The 17,394-nt window shown below is 37.4% G+C and overlaps 1 protein-coding gene across 4 annotated transcripts in view; it reads right to left on the bottom strand.

Moving 5' to 3' along the window:
• The window catches only part of SEC24B (SEC24 homolog B, COPII coat complex component), a 49,809-nt gene that overhangs the window by 1,944 nt on the left and 30,471 nt on the right, over positions 1-17,394 (bottom strand). For all 4 annotated transcript variants that reach the window (XM_037380978.1, XM_037380969.1, XM_037380987.1 and 1 more), the window contains 13 exons: positions 16,755-16,867; positions 15,122-15,240; positions 14,714-14,769; positions 14,181-14,387; positions 13,423-13,546; positions 12,667-12,825; positions 12,044-12,217; positions 11,256-11,366; positions 9,967-10,142; positions 8,146-8,283; positions 2,804-2,908; positions 1,605-1,697; positions 167-270 (listed from right to left, as the gene is read on the bottom strand). In XM_037380978.1, coding sequence (XP_037236875.1) covers positions 167-270; positions 1,605-1,697; positions 2,804-2,908; positions 8,146-8,283; positions 9,967-10,142; positions 11,256-11,366; positions 12,044-12,217; positions 12,667-12,825; positions 13,423-13,546; positions 14,181-14,387; positions 14,714-14,769; positions 15,122-15,240; positions 16,755-16,867 — 1,679 coding nt within the window. The remainder of the gene's footprint in view (positions 1-166; positions 271-1,604; positions 1,698-2,803; positions 2,909-8,145; positions 8,284-9,966; positions 10,143-11,255; positions 11,367-12,043; positions 12,218-12,666; positions 12,826-13,422; positions 13,547-14,180; positions 14,388-14,713; positions 14,770-15,121; positions 15,241-16,754; positions 16,868-17,394) is intronic.

The raw sequence follows: 17,394 nt of genomic DNA, 5'->3' as shown, positions 1-17,394 counted from the left end.
ATGACTTTTGCTGCTAAGGGGTATTAGATAACAGCACTATATCAACTGGAAAGAGGATGTTACTCAGTTTCTTCCAGGCCACATATTCCCACTTTTCATCAGCATCAATTAGAAATTATAAATACAAGTTGCCAGTAATTACTCAGTATCTAACAGAAATACTTACTTTATTACTTGAAGAACTGGACTTAAAGGTCTACTGTCTCTAAGCCAAGATATAAAAGATCGTGTCCTTTCTGAAGAAAGAGCATCTACCTCAGGAAGCTGCGTCTGGTTGAAGGTAATGGAAAGAAGTAATTGTCTTTTATTATCAAAACTATTAAAAAAAATATATCCCGATTTGATAGTCATAATTGTGACCCAAGCCACAATTTCTGTTAAGAAATTACCAACCATGGATTACATATACACATTTTTTTCTTCAGTTTTAAGTACAAAAATTCAGTAATATCTGTTCTGTAGGAAGCAGTACATCTTTAACTTAAACTGCCTTAAGTGCAGAAGACATTAGAAAGCAACCCCATTGAAAGTAATCTTTTCAAAATGCTGCTTTCAGTTTTCTTGGGTGTATCTTCCCCTGTCAATCAAGTTACCACATGTTATATTTTGCATCACTGAAAATATGACCAAACATGAAGATGTGAAATTTGAATTGTAAGCAAATTCCAATGCAAAGATTATACTGGACTATTTGGTGGGGGAATGAGCTGAAAAAAACAGAATTAAAAAACTTAAGCCATTCACTAAGCTAAATGTACCTACTCTTAAGCCAATATAACCTTTTAAGACAATTAATATGACATAAAATAATTTATTACAGATTTAAGAGTAGTTTCATTGCTAACTTTGTAGTAAATGAATGGAGGACATAATTTAACAGCAAAGGTAACTTTTTTATCTTATTTTTATTATAATAGCTGCTATATAACCACTGAAAAAAGTTACCATCCTTCCTTTATCCAACTTCTTCCTGAAAACTGTCAACTAATACTTAGCACCAGCTGATCAGAGGGGACAGTTTTAAATAGCTAAATAAAAAAGCAAAATACAAAACTCTGAACAGAAAGTCCAATTTTATAGTAGTCTTAAATGTCACCACTCTTAAGTTGTTCTTGTAATTACAACTTGTCATTTACTTTCCCCCTTCATACTATGCAAGCTTTCTAAACAGAAAATATCTTCCTATGTGTTTCTGCAATGACTGATATGTTATTGGTACTATCTGAGTATCTAACACAGGCTTCTGAAAACCATGGTATCAATATAATAACACTAGTCTTAATTAACACATCTGAATATGTATTCTTTCTAAGAAATCCCATCCTGTTCTTATGAGTCCACAAGTATTTCCATAAAAATAAAAAAAGCAGAAATGTCATAGAACAGTTTTTTGATGTTATGGAATGCCAAAATTTACATGTTTACATCCTTTCCTTGAAAGCCCTTGACAACTTCTGTCTCCTACGAAGGTGGCAAGAGCGAAGGTACCAAATAAAACCCCCTAATTCATAGTTACATAATAAAAACTTGAATATGCAGAAAACCAGATTAAATATAGATTCCAAATGTAAGCACTATAGAGCACAGCTCATTAAAACGCCTACCATTGTCTGTGGTACTGATGCATAGTTTGGGTATCCAAGGACATCTTTTATGAAGTTGTTATCACAGTTTTTCCCAATCCAAATGTAAAAAATCTGTAAGATATCAGAATCAGTTTTACTAAAGGCCTTGCATAAATTTCAGAGAGAGACAAGTGGCGATGCAATTAGAGGAATACCAGAACAAGAACTTTCATGCAAATGAGTCACTTGACAGCTCCAGCTGCAACTCATATATACATCTCTATATTCATTATTTGTACATTTACTTATTAATACATCAGTAGCATTTGGAATAAGATCATTAAATGTAAAAAAACCAAACCAGGCAGAATGCAAACACTGAAAGAATGGGGATGAGGATGCAGGACACATCTATATTGGAACAGTTAATGCAGTAATGTCCCATGTTACCTCCTAAAATGAAAACCTAAAATTTTATAAAGTCACACTGCTGTGTCAGTTACTGCATATTGACTTCTCAATCTAAACAAGTCATAGTAAAGCATCAATTATCAAAACATATAATGTTAATCATTTCAGACATCTGGAGACAGAAGCTAGTTTTGACATTCACACTCAGCCCCTGAACTCACACAAGTTTTAAAGCACTTTCCAGACTGCCATTAGAGTAGCATAATGCTTTATTCAATAAGTGTGTTCTAGTGACATTTCTATGAAAACCTTAAACTGTATTTATAGGTTGCATTCACTCCCCACAATTCCACCATTCTTGCAATTCTTACACAAGCCACAAATCATAAGACCACTTATATCTGTGTGTAACTGGGAAGGTTCCTGCAACAATGAGAAATGCTTTATCAGAGAGACTGTAGTAGTACACGTAATTTAATAACCATGAAGAGAAATTCTGGAAAATAGAAATCCATTATTTCCAGAAAAAACACACCACCTTGATGTGAACTCTTGGTATATTCTGATCAGTCCAGCATGAAAAAAATTAACCTCTGAAACCTTAATATGCAACCTCAAAGATACTTCTCTGATCAAAATATGAAAGCCTTTCTGTCTGATCAAAATATGAAAGCCTTTCACTGGAACACAGATTACTGCCAGGTTACCTGGAATGCTGATTCACTACACTGTTACTGTTGAGACTGACTGCTTTAAATAATACAGCATGCACTGCAGCAGTTTTTTGTTTGTTTTTAAAAAGGGGATGTGTGAAACCAGTAACTTACTGAACCACAATCCATAAGAAAAGCTCCTTCTCTTGTCAACTTCTCTGCAGACAGCTTCTGAAGAGGTGGCTGAGGAACAACTCTGTCATTTACATGTATTGTACTCTGTAACAAAAACCAATACTCAATCAGAATATAAATAAAACCTATTTTTTATCTTAACCTGGTAAAATAATACAGGAAAAAATATTGTTAATCTCCAGCAAAATGCTGAGGATTCTCATGTAACAAAATACTATGCTAAGCCTAAAAAGATCACGTATATCAAACAATTCTAGAATGTTACTTAACCTAAAGGCTACTTTATTACCTAAAAAAAAAATAATGCAAGTTCATTTAAGTTGTGTACGTAACACTTCTCATGCTATATACGCCAAACTTATAAAGGAATTCTAGTGTTTAAATTTTCTACAAACAACCTCCCATAGATTTTTTTTTCGTTGCATTGAACTTCACTAGAAACGCTGCAAGGGCAGATCACCATCAAATTCTACTCCCTGTAAGGATTCACTGTTTTACTGCATTCAAGTAACAAAAGTTCCTTGATGTAACATCCTGCCTGAAGCAATACATGGGTTTATCCACAGAGCCCTATGACTGATCTTATTAAAACAATCTGGCTCTTAGCAATGACATTATTAAAAATACCGCCTTCCTCCTCCTCAGCAATAAAAACAAACAAAGCCAATAATAAACCCCAACCCCCCAGTATTTTCAGATTAAAGCTCCAGTACAATAATAGGTTTAATATCTACTAAGAATCTGTGAAACATTCTGCAAATAATATATGTAAAACAGTTTTGAAACTAAGAACATTTCTACATGACAAAAAATTATTAAATTATTTCAAAAATCTCATACTATAATGCAGTAGATCAGAAGGTTTTGGGGATTTATACATAGTGATGACAAGCAACCTACTGAATTCCACTTGGGAAAGTTCCAGGCTTTACTCAGTGCTCTCAAGAATCAAATGTTCAAAGAAAACCAACAAAAACATTAAAAAAAATCTGTAATGTGTATCACAGAATTTTCTAAACAAACAAGAAATTTAAGAACAGCCTCTGTCACAAATAGTTTAAACCAAAGTAGTGCTAAATAGCAGATTTGAAAAGTCTTGAAAGGACAACTTGAATCTGGTGAATCAGCAAATGGTTACAGGACTGGTGCCACAGCCAGGGGCTTTGGCTACTTAGACCATGGCACTTGCTTTGAGAAACCTGGTCTGCTGGGGGCTGATGGTGTCCATCTGTCAGAGAAGGGGAAGAGCATCTTGGGTCATATGCTTGCCAGGCTGGAGAAGAGGGCTTTAAACTAATGTGGCAGGGGAGGGGAACCTCAATCCATCCCACTCCTTCCAGTTTCAAGCCAGTGTTGGCCATAGATGCCCAGAGCCTGGACAGGGATCGCAGGACACCTGAAGAGCAGCACAAAGGAATCCCAGCCACTCCGGCCAGTAAGTCACCTCCACTGGGGGCCCAACTTCAATGCCTCTATGCAAATACACATAGCATGGGGAATAAACAAGAGGAGTTAGATGTGCACATGCCTTCAGGGCTATGATCTTACTGGCATCATGGAGATGTGCAGAGATTGCTCCTACAACTGGAGTGTTGGAATGGAAGGATGCAGGCTCTTGGGGAAGGACAGGCAGGGGAGACAAGGAGGGGGTGTCACCCTCTATGTCAATGACCAGCTGGAGTGCACAGAGCTCCACCTGGGGATGGACAAGCAACTGACCAGACAGAGTTTATGGGTCCAGATTAAAGGCAGGGCAGGAACAGGTGACATTATAGTGGGGGTCTGCTACAGGCTGCCTGACCAGAAAGACCAAGCAGATGTGGCCCTCTATAGACAGATAGGAGCCACCTCACATTCATAAGCCCTGGTCCTCATGAAGGACTTCAACCACTCCAATACCTGTTGGAGGGACCACACAGCAGGGTATAAGCAATACAAGAGGTTCCAGGAATGTGTTGGTGATAATGTCCTTTTCCAATGACAGAGGAGCCAAGGAGGAGAGGTGCTGTGCTGGACCTTGTTCTCACCAACAAGGAAGGGCTGGTGTGGAATGTGAAGCTCAAGGGCTGCAGTGACCATGAAATGGTGGGGTTCAAGATCCTTAGGGCAATGAGAAGGGTGCATAAGTAAGCTTGCTACCCTGGGTTTTGGGAGAGCTGACTTTGGCCTCTTCAGGGATCTGCTTGGAAGAGTACCATAGGATAAAGCCCTGTAAAGAAGAAGGACCCAAGAAAGCTGGTTAATATTCAAGGGCCACCTCCTCCAAGCTCAGGAGCGATGAGTCCCAACACAGAGGAAGTCAGGCAAAAATGCCAGGAGGCCTGCATGGATGAACAAGGAGCTCCTGGACAAACTCAGACACAAAAAGGAAGCCTACAGAGGGTGGAAGTAAGGACAGGTAGTGCAGGAGGAATACACAGAAGCTGTCCAAGCAGCCAGGGATCAGGTTAGGAAAGCTAAAGGCCAGATAGAATTAAAACTGGCCAGGGACATCAAGGGCAGCAAGAAAAGCTTCTATACATATGTTGGTGACAAAAGGAAGACTTAGGGAAAACGTGTGCCCTCTCCAGAAGGAAACAGAAGACCTGGTTACCCAGGATATGGAGAAGGCTGAGGTAACTTGATGACTTTTTTGCCTCAGCCTTCACCAGTAAGTGCTCCAGCCACACCACCCAAATCGCAAAAGACAAAGGCAGGGACTGGGAGAATGAAGAACGGCCCAGTGCAAGAGAAGACCAGATCTGAGACCATCTAAGGAACCTAAAGGTGCACAAATCCCTGTGACCTGATGGGATGCATCTGCAGGTCCTGAGGGAACTGGTGGATGAAATGACTAAGCAATTATTCATTGTATTCAAGAAGTAATGGCAGCCTGGTGAAGTTCCAACTGACTGGAAGAGGGGAAACTTACCCTTTTTAAAAATGGAGTTTACAAAGCACACCCAGGAGAATTACAGGAGAGTCACTCTCACCTCTGTGCTCGGCAAGATAATGGAGCAGGTCCTCCTGGAAACTACACTAAGGTGCATGGAAAATAAAGAGGTGATTGCTGACAGCCAACATGGCTTCACTAATTTCTTATCCCTTCTCATGGGGTTACAGCATTGATGAATAAGGTAAAAGCAACTGACATCATCTACCTGGACTTGTGCAAAGCATTTCACGCTGTCCTGCACAACATCTGTCTTCAAACTGCAGAGATGTGGATTTAGGCTACTTGGTGGATAAGGAACTGTCTGGATGGTTGCACTCAAAAGAGCTGTGGTCAATGACTCAATGTCTAAGTGCAGACTGGTGACAAGTGGTGTTCCTCAGGGGTCAGTACTGCATCCCGTGCTGTTCAGTGTCTTTGCTGGCAACATAGACAGTGGGACTGAGTACATCCTCAGCAAGTTTGCTGATGACACCAAGATGCGTGGTATGGACAACACACTGGAGGGAATGGATGCCATCTGGAGGGACCTGACAGGCTCAAGAGGCACACCTATATAAACCTCAGGAAGTTCAGCAAGGCCAAGTGCAATGTCCTGTAGTGGGTTGGGGCAATCTAAAGCACAAATACAGGCTGGGCAGAGCGTGGATTGAAAGCAACCCTGTGGAGGAAGACTTGGGGGTGTTAGTTGACAAGAAGCTCAACATGACCTGGCAATGTGTGTTTGCAGCCCAGAAAGCCAACCATATCCTGCGCTACATCAAAAGAAGTGTGGCCAGCAGGCAGAGAGGTGATTCTCCCACTCTACTTGGCTCTGGGGTCCCCAGCATCAGAAGGACATGGACATATTGGAGTGAGTCCAGTGGAGGGCCACAGAGGTGAGCAAAGGGCTGGAGCACCTCTCCTATGCAGACAGGCTGAGAGAGCTGGGGCTGTTCAGCCTGGAGAAGAGAAGGCTCCAGGGGGGACCTTACAGCAGCCTTCCAGTACTTAAAAGGGGGATTTGTAAGAAAGCTGGAGAGGGACTTTCCACAAGGGCACGTAGTGATAGGACAAGGGGAAACGGCTTTATACCGAAAGAGGGTAAATTTAAATTAGATACAAGGAAAAAATTCTTCACTGTGAGGGTGGTGAGGCGCTGGCACAGGCTGCCCAGAGCAGCTGTGGATGCCCCATCCCTGGCCGTGCTCAGGGCCAGGCTGGATGGGGCTCTGCGCAACCTGGTCTAGTGCAAGGTGTCGCTGCCCATGGCAGGGGGGTTAGAACCAGGTGATCTTTAAAGTCCCCATTCTCTGATTCTACGATTAGCGCTCTGGTATATGATTTAAAAAGTGGTTTGTCAATTAACTTGAGTAGGTCAAATATGCCCTATTTTCTCTATTATTCTACTAGAAATAACTGATCTGAAATCCTTTTCTGTGCTAATGAAACTGGATGTCCCGAAGGCACTGCTGGTTCTTTACAGCACTCGCACACTGAATATAGCATTTCAGCATAAGTTCCACAAAAAACTCAACAAGGTTAGTTGAAGAAGTTGGCTTCCCAAATTCTGGGGGTCGGGGAAGAGTATAAAAAGACTAACTAATCAATTCCACTGAAGAACACTGAGTTTAGACTTGCATATGTGAGTTTATGAAATACCTTAAAAAAATGTTTGAGACTAACTACTCGCATTATCATATGAATTTGTGTGACACTTAAAAACAAACTCCTACATATACTTTTCTGAAGCTAGTGACTAAAACTCATAAAAACTTACTTAAAAAAACCAACGTATTTTTGCCATTATAGCTAACTTTGACCTTAAATAAAAGCCTAACTTACTACTACTTGTTAGAAAAATGCATCCATTTCCTAGGCTACCTCTGTAAAAGGCAAACTAATAAAACCTGGTTTTGTACATGAAGTACTTCCTCAGTCTGATCATGTCCATCTAGAAGTAGAATTCTGTTTCATCCACATCAGTCTGATAAACAACTGGAAGCTTATTATTGCAGGCAACTACATCTTGTTTCAGTACACAAAACCTAGAATCCTCCGGCACATCTACTTCACCCATTTCTCCCTGACAGTTCTAAAACACAAAACCATAAAACTAGAGATGTTTCCAATGCATACTATCTTCTCTGCTTTCTTTGCACAGTAGAAAAACATGTAATTACTGTCACCACTGAAACAAGGTGAAATAAAACCACAGTTCGGCTCATAACACATTACTGTATTTTCAAATTTTGAGTTGAAAATACAGTAATGTTTTTCTTGAATTTTCCTAATTTACAAAAAAAGTTCAGTTTACATTACAGTAACAACTTTAATTATTGCAGCACAACATCAGGTTTAACAGAGCATTAAAACTAGAAAATGTTATAAAACAGGCTTCATACATTACCTCATCAATCAACTTGTCTATTCTGTACAAGTTGGGATGTATCATTTTCATCAAATGAACAAGAGGCTGGCTCTTCATCTGGCACATTGCATAGACGCGATCATCCAAGCGTGTACTTGTGCCTGTTCTAAATGCTTTCTGAAAGAGAGCAGTGGTGTTACAGAAATAAATCCTCTGGTTTATGTTCACGTCTAAACAGTGTATTTCCAGTTTTTGAAAGTGTCAGGCAAAGAAGGCAAAGCTTTTGTAAAAAAAAATATGTATCTTATTGAGATACATTAGAATCTTAATCAAACACAACCTGAATACAATACCTTTTAAAACTTTCTAAAAATGTATTATTATAATAATACAGTAGCACTGTTAGAAAGCCACAAACCTATAATCCATTCTCCCTTCTTATTGATGAAGGAGAATAAATTTTCCCTCCACTTTGTATAAAATTTTATGTGATTGGGCCAGCATTTCTCATTTTTATTCTTGACAAATGTTACTGGCCTGTGAAACTCACTAATGCAAGATGTCATGGGAAGATATGAGCCTAACAAAATTGAAAAAAGATAATTCTGTGGATAAGATTAACTGATCTACTATTAGTAAGAATTAAGTGTTAAGAAAAAGCTTTGGAAGGGAAATATACTTTCATGTTTTATAGCAGGAACTAGGCGCTCTCAGGATAAAATTTCCTTTTAACTCTCTCCTCTACTGGACTTCTCAGATCTCCTTTAGAAGCAATCTGTAAACAACCACTGTGAAAAGCAACACGATGGAATAAGCACCATATTCTGATTCAGTGGAGAATATTCCTATAATCAAAGTTTATATTCACTTTTACAACAAAGCTATGTACATCAGTGCTCTTCTCCTCAGCTGCCACAGCATTTTGGGTTTGGTTTCTCTATATCCCAGGGTTTTTTGTTATTACTAACAAAGATAATTAAAAAAACTACCTCAGCAACTTATTTTCTCGGCCACTCTTCCTTATTTTTTACACAGATCCTCTTGAAAATAAATGGTCTGGTCTTTTCTCCACCATTAACTGCATTACTTATGCAACTACCAAAGAAGTTCTAATCAGTATATTAGAGACTGAAATTAATCACTAAGCCAAAGAAAATGAGTTAATATAACTGGATTTCTTACTAAACTTATATAAAGGTTTATAACAAAGAACGTCAGACATGAAAATCTTTAAACTATGCGATTTACTAATAACAAAAGCCTGCAGGAAGTTCTCTTTTTAAATATGACGTTTGGTAACACAAAGTTATTGAAAAATTAAAGGGTAAAAGTAGTAACCAATTCTATATGAACTTTTAAACTACATCACTTTAGTTTCTGTAATAGGTTTCATTGTATCTCCATGGAAACCCACTGTCCTTCTTGGTACTTTAAAATACGAAGTGTATGTACCGAAAAATATTTGACTTGTTTTTTCTTCATAAAATAAAACTGAAGAAGTACTAATAAACAGCTTCCAACAATCTTTGGGGGCAACACCAATTAGCTGCCAAAATCTAAGAAATGCTAATTGTTACCATATGTAATTTTAAAAAAATTATATATTTATTTATTTTCATCATAAAACCAAGTAAGACAAAATAAAAAAAAATTGAAATCAAGTAAACCAGTAAACCATTCAGGTACTAATCATTTAAAATAAGCTAACATAGTGATCTTCTACGTGAAAGTCCTGTAAGCTCAAAGAGGATAACTCAATTTTCATATTTTTAGAGAAGTGCAGACACTGCTTGACCTAGAGCTGAAGAATTCCTCATATGGACCAACGAATTAAACATTTATTCACTAGATTATACATACCTGTTTGAGAAGGGCCAAAATATACAGTGGGAACAGCTTGAGGGAATTTGGTGCTATCAGCATGGACTGCTGTAGATTTGAGGCAGTTGACATGTATGCTGCCAAGGAGTCTACCACAGCATTAACTAAGGCATCTCTTGCATCCGCAAGACTAGATGAAACTGAGCGATCCACAGCTGTTGGGTTAGAAGGACACAAGAAGTTACTAGAGTTAGCCTCACTCATTTCCTTAAGCTGAACATATTAAGTCATGCTTTTGGGTGATTACTTTAAGATTTAAAAAAACCCCAAACCACCAAAAATCCAATCCAAACCAAAACAAAAACCCCACCAAAACACCACCTGTGGTCCCAGCTTTTTTTAGAAGTAAATAAAATGACTGTCCACACAGAAACTTAACTTTTCCAATGCTTAAGAAATACACAGTGGCTGATCTCTGTTCCCTAGTTCCTACTGCTGAAGTATTAAAAAAATTGTTTAAAGACGTGGTATGTACTTGAGACTAAATATAAATCTTTTTAACCTTATGCAAATAGCTTAGCTGATGAAACTCTGCTGTCCTATCTCCAAGATAAGATTTGCAGCAATTATTTTATTCTGCTGAGAAAGGGCTGCAAATCCTTTGGTTGGAGGAAGCCACCTGCTGGACTGAATGCACATACAGGATGAGATACAGACATACTATTTATTCCTAATTTTTTCAACTATTAATATACAATGCAGCACATGCTAAAATGCTGCACAGAGCCATCCACATTCAATAGCAGAGATCAGTCTATGAAACAGCTACCTACAATCCACAAGAAGGGGATAAGCAAGAATTTTCAACCTAGTAATAGCAGGATAAAAGCATAGATAACTAATGCATATCCTGGATACACTGTTGTCAGAAATTGCCTTTTAGTCTCCAGCAATGGACTAAACCGAATCACTCTGCTTCTTAAGTAATCCTAGAATGCTAAACTTTCAAGATAACAACCATGATGATACAAAAAAATGAGTGTTTTGATCAAAGTCTATTATGGTTCTTTGCCCTTTAATAAACACTAGAGAACAGTATAAGCAGTTCCCTTTAAAAGATTAAAGTCAACTAAATATTCAGACTAGGAATATTTCTGTTAATGGTTTAGGTGTAACTGATTTTGTCGTCTTTTATATTCTCAGGCTTCAGTGTGCTCCACTCCAACCTTTTACTACAACACCCAGGCTCCATTCACTGCTTCATTTAAACAGCTAGCAAAATTAAGAACATACAAAAGGATATTTCAATCTTCCTGGTCTGTACTCACCCATGTTTGCTAAGAGGCATACAACTGCTTGTACATCTGCTCCTGCATATACCTCAGCCAGTGAACTTACTACAGGCAAGCAAAGCGTGTGCACTCGAATTCGACGTTCACCTAATAAAAATAAGTAGAAATTACTATGCAATATCTCCTGGTAGAGGTATACAAGTTCAGTCATTACAGCGTATCTCCTCTCATCCACAATGCACTTGTTCTGTAAAAATGTGCTAGTCAGCAAATTGCTGTAACACTCTCCCACTCCTGTCTCTTGACCTGTTCAAATTCTGCAGTGCTCTAAACCATTCAACTTAAAAATCAGCACAGGTTCATAACACAAACCAGCTTGTAACACCCACAATAAATGTCTTGATGCTACAAATGAAGTACATTGATTTCCATCCCAAAATTCTGTGGCATTATCCACAACAGAAAGTGGCTGCTATTCTTTATGCCCACCCAATGTACTAGCAACTTACTCCAATCCATCACAGGTCTGGGATTCTGGACAAAGTGTGCGCCTAACAGGTTACTATTCATAACCACAACACGCCTTTTAAGTAAAGGAATCTTGCTGAATCCGCTTTATACAAGAGGGATATAAATTACATTTTCCCATCAAAACATCTTTATAAAGATTTACATTATGTGATCAACTGCCAAGTAGTCTCACTAGCTTTGACAAGATTCTCTTAGGGTACAGAGAACAACAAAAGGCTGTGGAACTAACTATACAAACATCATATTAGAAAAAACCAAAAAGCCCAGTGGTCAATCCATTTGAATTTACTTACCTTTGCTGGAAGTATACAAAAGAGCTGTTTGAAAACAAACTAAAGATGTGTCAGTCAGACTTTCCTCAATGGACATTTGTACTGCAAATCCAGCATCAGGATTGACATTGGCAAGGGACAATAAATCAGTAGATCGTACAAAAAAGTTACCATGGAAAGTGTGTATTGAAAGACCTAGAAGCAGATTAATTAGAGTGAGATTAAAACAGCATGAAAAACTATCAATAATTAAAACTCACAGCCATCAAGCTATGTTTAAGAAAACAGTAAAAATACTTATTCTATCACACAGAACCAATTACATGAATCATTAGACATTTCAGCATGATCCTGTAGAGTTCATGTTCCAATTCTGAAGACTCCAAACTGAATGATGCCCTTACACTACACGTCAACTCAGCTGAAATGAGATAGTGCCATCTTAAATTTAAAAAAAAAAAAAAGAAAAAAAAAGGGAAAAGCTAATGTAACACATCAAGAAGGCAACTACCTTACTCTTCAGTGGAAAAGAAATAACCTGACTGCTACTAATCGTCTACTGTTGCTAAAGACGAAGCACATCCAAAATAATAGTTAATAAGCTTACACCAACTTTTCCATATATATCTGTATTTAAAACTTACCTTTTGTACACCTTATGCGCATAACTGCTTCAAACCCAATCTTTCTTGTAAGGTATCTTTTAAGGTCTTTTTGCAACTTTTCAGCCTGAGCAGGATTATGGCTATGGTGGAAAGATGGATAGTAATAGATGCATCCAGCAGAATACTTGGACACGCAAGCTGTGAAGGGGGAAAAGATATAGTTAAGAGGTAAAACCGTAACATGATGTCAGGACACAAAAATCATGCCCAATCTTCTGCCAAGTCACATCTATGTTCATCTTTTTCTTGATATGACCTGCATCTCTAAGACAGCAACTGGTCCATACTCAGGCCACTCAAGACAGTGATGAGTCACCCCAATACAAAATTATCTAATTATACACTTACTTCAATAAGCATGCTACCTTTGGCAGCTAAGACAGGAGTGCATGCAGAAATATTTAAAGGTGTAGAGGCAAAATCAAGTGTGCAAGAGACATAAATCTTTGTTCTACTCTTAAGATTAAGCTTTATTAACTCCTTGCCATAAGCTGTTTCCTGTTCTTGAGCAGGAGAGCAGCACCTTGTTTAAAAATGAATTTCCAGAATAAATTGTCTGATACCATCAATCCAAACCTCCTGTTCTTTACTTCAAAGTTAATTCCTTGCAGCATTAGCTGCATTTACAAAAGTACAAAAAGGTCTACGTGATTTAAAAATTCCTTAAGTAACCTGTGCTTCCAAAGACAGACAACAGTATGGAAAGAGCAAAAGCATACGTTAGGTACTCCTTACCAAGAGAAGCTAGATCAGAATATTGTGAACTTAAGAGAAATAAATCCACAGCAGTCTGCTGGCCTGAGCAGTCCAGTGCCAACTTCTTATAAAAATCTGTTGCTGGACCAAGATGCTGGACCACCTTTGGTGAATAAATTATACAGGAAACAGTTAAGACTAAATCATGCTCTCTTAAGACTTCATGAAACAAAAGAATATTATTCAGTAGCAAAGTGTAATAAGGAAGTTTCCTTTAAACAATAATTTATAGGCATTTCCACCTGGAGAAATTATTTTCCTTATGCTCCATGTTATTTTAGTTTGTATTTACAAACACTTATGTTCCTACTTTTAAGAAAGTTTATGTTCTCATACAAATAAACATTCATGTAACTATGTAACACTGGATAGAGGGCATACAAGGCCATAAAAATAAGAAATCATGTTTTAGGTCTACAATAACATAACCATGCTTTAGTTCAAAACCCAGGTTGCTATCAACTCGGTCAGAGATATTTGCAGCTTCTTTTGCTTGCCAAGAAAAGCTATGGACCAAAGGCCCAAAAGAGAGCTCGTGCACTTCGAAACAAGTAATTCCACACACACATACATGCATAAACCAGTGATCTTAAATGCACAAACACAGACTTTAAATCATTACAATTTAGTGAATTGTTATAAAAAAACCCCAGAGTTGATCTGCAGAACTATGCAAGTCAGAAAGACACAGCCACTCCCTAGTCTCATGAGATGAATATTCAAGGAAGTTGTTGTACCTTTGTGCTTGACCTTTGATTGGGGTCTTCTCTGGAATGTAAAAGCCCTGCTCCCAGAGATGGTAACTGAGTTTGAAAGACAGATATCCGGCCACCCGTCGGAGACATCAGTTTAAACGCAGCCTGAAGAGCAGGGCCCAGTGCACTGTGTGTTTCTCTTGTATTGGTGAACATATTTGGTAACGCATTCAGTAGATCTTTTATCAGCTGCAGAACAGATTGAAAGGTGTTTATGGAATTTTTTAAGCTTGAGATTTTCTGCTATTTCTAAAAAAGTAGGGGACTGCCATAACTGAAGTGGAAAAAATCAGTAACAAATATTTCAGCTTTGTTTCAACACACTAAGGAAAACAAAGTTGTAATTTTAAAAACTATGGTGCAAACAAACAAACAGCATGTAATACTTCCATAATTAAAAAGTAGTATTGGAATGACGTATTATGAAGATAGGCTGGAATTCAAAGTTTAGAAGGAATGTCTAATTTTGAGTATTTAACTCCTTAAATTTGATGTCATATTTTGAGCAATCATACCTCTTTGCTTTCATGGAGATTTACAAGTAAACTATCTGGTGTAGGCAGGAAAATATCTGTAGGGAGAATGGAAAAAGCATTTTATTAAAGAAAAAAATAGCGTTAAAATAGAATAAAACTTTTCACTGACCGCTGCTATACATACAATGAAATAGTCTACTTTTCCGATACATATGTTAGAGAGAACAGCACAGTCTATACAAAACTTGTTTTATTCAAAGCCAAATTAACATCTGAATTTCACTTTTTAAACACCACCTGCTCTGTAGTTAAGATTATTTTTCAAATATATATTCCTATATATTCAGTAAAATTGACCTAATATCACAATATTTGAGAGATTCTGATCTTTCTTCTGGGAAAAAAGTAGCTTCTCAAAAATTTAGTTTTAATTTTCTTTTTACTTACCATCAATATCTGAGACAATCAGCATCTGAGGCTGAGATAAACCTTCTTGTAAGTTGTAAAACTGAACAGTGCTGTCAAACGTTATGAACCCTATTCTTGTTCTTGAGTCTCCAGGCAGCCTGAAGCATTAAAAAATAAACTATTAAGCCCTAAATTTCTCTCCCAAGACACATACATATGCACAGCTTCTGCTGATGTTAGCAGAAACTCAGCTCATTGTATACAGGGGTGAAGGGAGAACAAAAGAAAGGAGATCTGGAACATGAATACAAGCAGTATTTTTTCAGCATTTTCTGAAAAGCTGAGATAAAAATAGAATATGGATAAGCACTAACATAATGATGCTTTATTCCAAGACAGAACTTAGTAGGTTCATTTAAATGTTACGCTGACACATGAAAGATGGTAGCCTTCTCAGTTCTCCAACAGAAAACAGTGCATTCTGCTCTTTCATAACTTAAAAAACCCAATTACTAATTTAGTTACACAATACTTACAGCTCTAAACCAAAATTTAATGTCTCTACAATGCAACATACTTGTTTCTCATGTGGACAATATTCTTATGTATGGTATTAAAATTACAAAAAGAAAACTTAAACAGGATTGCTCAAATAAAATACAAAACATCAGCAAGCTCTGAAAACCATGACTGAACAAAAGCAAGAGGCAAATACTGGGTTTACCATCTGGGTATATAAATTAACTGGATGTACTGATTTTCCTATAGACTTCGCATGGAATTTTATGAATCTTCCTATAGGAATTTAGCCTATTTCTGAGAATCTGACAAAATACCTGTAAAGATCTGAACAAAGCCAGACTAAACCAATAAATTTAAATGAAGATTTTTGTTGTACATGTTGATGTCTTTGTCAGAAATTAAAATCAAGCTTCCTAAGAAAAACTTGTAGAAAACAAGTTTTCAGAGTGAGGCCTCCATAGGAGTTTTCTCTCCATAGTTTTCAGAAGACATGAACACGGTGAAGTTTATTAACCCTCCCTCAAAACGCACGACCAAAAATCCCATACATGCCGTTCTGGTACAAAAATGAGAACAGACAGAAAGTGGCACAGGTAGATGTAAGTAACTGTGATCTAAAAAAAAAAATCCCAAACTGACAACGCAATTCACCTAGGCAGTCTCACACTAGAGGTTACAACATTCCAGTACGCAGCACCTTGGCCATTTTAGTGCAAGAACCAGCCAATTTAATCACTGTAATTTACGTAGTTTTGTTGGTCTAGGCAGCAGGGAAGACCACAGTTTACAGGTGTTTGCACAGTCAACACATTATTCCAAGTTACAGATAAATATTCTTTGCAGATGATTAAGTAAATTATTTGCAGATCCACTTTTATAATCATATGCAGGGATAGCTCTCATCATCTAAATTGCTTCAATATGTTTTTTTTGTGGGGGGATTGGTTTTTTTGCTTGGTTGGTGGTTTGGTTTGTTTGGTTTGGTTTGTTTTTTAGACATGTGTCACATTTCAGAATCTCAGGCAACAGAACTTCTGTCCTTTAGGGACAGAATGTTTAAACACTATATGCAAGTTTTCTGCAAAACTGTAGGTTAGTATTGTTCATAATAACATGTTAGATAATTTGAAAAGGTTATTTATGTTCTTACTTGTCTAGGTTTTCCAGCAACGACTGGCAGACTATTGTCAAATATCCAGCCTCCACTGCATTATGAGACACATCTAAAACAAATAAATATACCGCAGGCTGAGGAGGACGAAGCTACAAAGTAAAAAAAAAAAATAAAAAATAATGTTCAAAAATCATATTTAAAGAAATGTTAAAAATTATTAGTCATTAAAAAGGGAAGTCAAAAAAGGGAATACTTAGAAAAATGCAAGGTATACATTATGCAATAAAACTGATCTACTAAGAGTCACGCAGATAGATTTAACCCAGTCCCAGTGGTTATTAATTCCCATTTGCAGTAAGCATACGGTGTTATGCTTCAGAACAGAAAGTGGGTATTTTATTCTCCCCTTCAGTCAACTCAAACGTGACACTGATGCCAGATATGGAATTCACTCTTCAAAACATTTTATTCAGCATGTGAACAATGTGATCTATTAAATGGGGTTAAATTTTCTACCTACATCCTCTTCCCAACCATATAACAAGCTGTATTTACTTATTGCCAAAGGTCTTGGCCACGTTGTTTCAATTCAAAGACAAGAGAACAATTTATTTTTGCTGCTGTTAATAATGGAATTATGAACAGGACCTTTTCCCAGGCCTTGTTTATCTTTCTT

The sequence above is a fragment of the Falco rusticolus genome, chromosome 1 (assembly GCF_015220075.1).
Source record: "Falco rusticolus isolate bFalRus1 chromosome 1, bFalRus1.pri, whole genome shotgun sequence".
Classification (NCBI taxonomy): Eukaryota; Metazoa; Chordata; class Aves; order Falconiformes; family Falconidae; genus Falco; species Falco rusticolus.
The sequence above is the reverse complement of the archived record's forward strand: the minus strand, read 5'-3'. Positions and strand labels throughout refer to the sequence as shown.